The sequence below is a fragment of the Sinocyclocheilus anshuiensis genome, unplaced genomic scaffold (assembly GCF_001515605.1).
Source record: "Sinocyclocheilus anshuiensis isolate Anshui unplaced genomic scaffold, SAMN03320099.WGS_v1.1 scaffold63, whole genome shotgun sequence".
Lineage (NCBI taxonomy): Eukaryota > Metazoa > Chordata > Actinopteri > Cypriniformes > Cyprinidae > Sinocyclocheilus > Sinocyclocheilus anshuiensis.
The window spans coordinates 1770987-1773677 of record NW_015552625.1 but is presented as its reverse complement, the minus strand read 5'-3'; the positions used below and the strand labels follow the sequence as shown (position 1 = coordinate 1773677).

Here is a 2691-nt window from a genome sequence, read left to right as displayed (position 1 = left end):
CCACTGTGTATATATATATATATATATATATATATATATATATACACATGATGAAATAGAATATGCGCTATAAACCAACTGATCTAAAGCCTAACAATGAAATAAATGATTTTATCATTTTGTCACTATTCATTATTTGCTATTCACATATTCAGGCCTAATAGATTTGTTTTTTTTCATTCAGATAAATAAAGAATGTGTGCGAGGGCTGTGGGCAGGTCAGCAGCAGGAGCTCATCTTCCTCCGGAACCGCAATCCTGAGCGTGGAAGCATCCAGAACTCAAAGCAGGCTCTGCGAAACATGATCAACTCCTCCTGCGACCAGCCCCTGGGTTACCCCATGTTTGTGTCCCCACTCACCACCTCGTATATGGGAACTCACAAGCAGATCAAAGACATATGGGGCGGCCCTCTCAGTTTGGAGAGCATTCGCACCTGGCTGCTCTCCAGGTGGTTTCGGTATGTATGAGGCATTAAAGAAACAATTAACTCAAAAATTAAAATTTGTTGTAGATTTAGTCCATCCAAGATGTAGATGAGTTTATTTCTTCATCGGAAAATCTGCTGTTTGGACTCTCATTCTGACGGCACCCATTCACTGCAGAGGAGCAAGTGATGTAATGCTAAATTTCTCCAAATCTGTTCCGATGAAAAAACAAACTCATCCACATCTTAGATGGCCTGAGGGAGAGTACATTTTCAGCAAATTTTTCTTTCTAGTCTGAAAAAGTCTTTTTCAAAACCTTCTAGGGTGAGGAAAGATAACCTTACAAGCTGTAACAGTGGCATGAACATGGAGGATGTGGATTGTGCTGGTTCCTCCTTAAGTCAGAATCATAACTCCGCCACATCCCAGAGCCTAAGCCTTTATCATGGCCGCCCTCGCAGTTCCCAGTCCAGACACCACGGAGGTCAGAATGCATCATACTATATGCATCAGTACAGTTTATAGTCCTAAAACCTGTAAGAAATGTAACATATTTGTTAAAGTAATTTTTTTTCTCCACAGCTCACCGAGAGTATCGCAGTCGCTCAGTGCAACCTCACGGCCAGCGCCCCCCGGTCACCAGTCGATCGGGTCCCATCCTGGACAGCCAGCATGGCTCTGGCTCTGGAGGCCCTGGGCTAGTGCAGCGCCTTTCCAACAGCCAGCTGTCCTTCAACACCTCCTCCATTGCCTCTGTCTTTTCCCAGGTGCCTCGTTTGTCCACAACAGGGCCTCTGGCTTCAGCCACAGGTCAGCATCACTCCAGCCAGGTGTCTTCCTCCAGCTCCACACTGAGCCTGCTGTTTGGCAAGCGGAGCTTCTCCAGTGGCCTGGTCATCTCGGGCCTCTCTGCAGCTGAGGGGGGAAACACCAGCGATACGCAGTCCTCAAGCTCCGTCAACATCGTCCTGGGCCCGTCCTGTCGCTCGAGTCGCGCAACGCAGGTGAGATGATGTCTTTGAGGTGTTTTTACAGTGATATACAAAACATTTTGTTGTTAAACCATTTTCAAGAAACAAAAGCTTACAAAAATGGACTACTGTTAGCCTCCAGATGGGATTTTGTCCATTTTCAGCAGATGCTAATTGCCCATTCCAAGGTTTTTTTATGGTCAATCTAGACATATAAAGCAGAGGCTAGTGAAACACTTCCCTTCAAAGTTATTTATAACTTATTGATATATATATAATGCTTCACCACTCTTACATTTCAGCTATAGCAAAATACATATATATTCAATGATCTGTCAAATAATGTTAATTTGCAGTGTTCTTTAACTATTTTTAACTCGGAAAATGTTATGCACCCAGGGTCCAAAATGAAGTTTTTGGACTCTGGTGCCAGTGGTCACCAGTGGACCATATATATATATAAATATATAATTTTTATTTTATTTTATATTTTTATTCAGCAAGGATGCATTAAAATGATAAAAACGTGACAGTAAATACATTTATAATGTCAATAATTACAAAATATTTCCGAAGGATCATGTGAGACTAAAGACTGGAGTAATGATTGCTAAAAATTCAGCATTACCATTACAAATTACATTTTCAAATGTATTAAAATAGAAAACCGTTAAATTGTAATATTTCACAGTATTACTGGTTTTACTGTATTTTAATCAAATAAATAAGAGACGCAAGATACTTCTTTCAAACTTTTGAGTGGTAGATATTTCTACACAAGTTCTGGAGTTAACTTCTCATGGTAAAACAGTTGAGAAAATGTTTTCTTTAATAGGGTTTCACATCTTTTATTTGACTTTTTTTTTTTTAAGTTAATTTTATACCTATATTTTTTCTTTCCCTCTTCTTTCTCCTTTCAACCAGTTTTTCTTTTTATCATAATCATAAATATCATAAGTAAGTGCCTTTTACAGATTTGTATTTAAAAGTTTTTGCTGAAATTGTTAAAAATGCTTTCTTTTCATCAGTGGACATCAGAGGCGTACGAAAGCATAGATGCCACAGGACCCAAGGTCCACAGCACAGACAAGAGCCAAGACGACTCCACTTCAACCTTCCACGAGGCTCTGGAGGAGAAGACCATATGAGACCACAACCACCAAATGCCTCAGCCCAGCATGATCAAACACCTGAGCCCTCAAGTGATGTACATTACAGACGTCTTTTTGGAAAACTAAACATCTGCCATCTGTAGAAATGTAAGTATCCTATTAAAGGGAAAAGAACTGCTCT

General features: G+C 40.1%; 1 protein-coding gene across 1 annotated transcript in view; it reads left to right on the top strand.

Moving 5' to 3' along the window:
* The window catches only part of LOC107666362 (pecanex-like protein 2), a 27594-nt gene extending 24909 nt beyond the window's left edge, over positions 1–2685 (top strand). Inside the window, exons 30-33 of the mRNA XM_016457623.1 lie at positions 185–459; positions 751–911; positions 1010–1431; positions 2427–2685. Coding sequence (XP_016313109.1) covers positions 185–459; positions 751–911; positions 1010–1431; positions 2427–2546 — 978 coding nt within the window. The 3' untranslated portion in view covers positions 2547–2685. The remainder of the gene's footprint in view (positions 1–184; positions 460–750; positions 912–1009; positions 1432–2426) is intronic.
* The last annotated feature ends 6 nt before the right edge of the window (positions 2686–2691 follow it).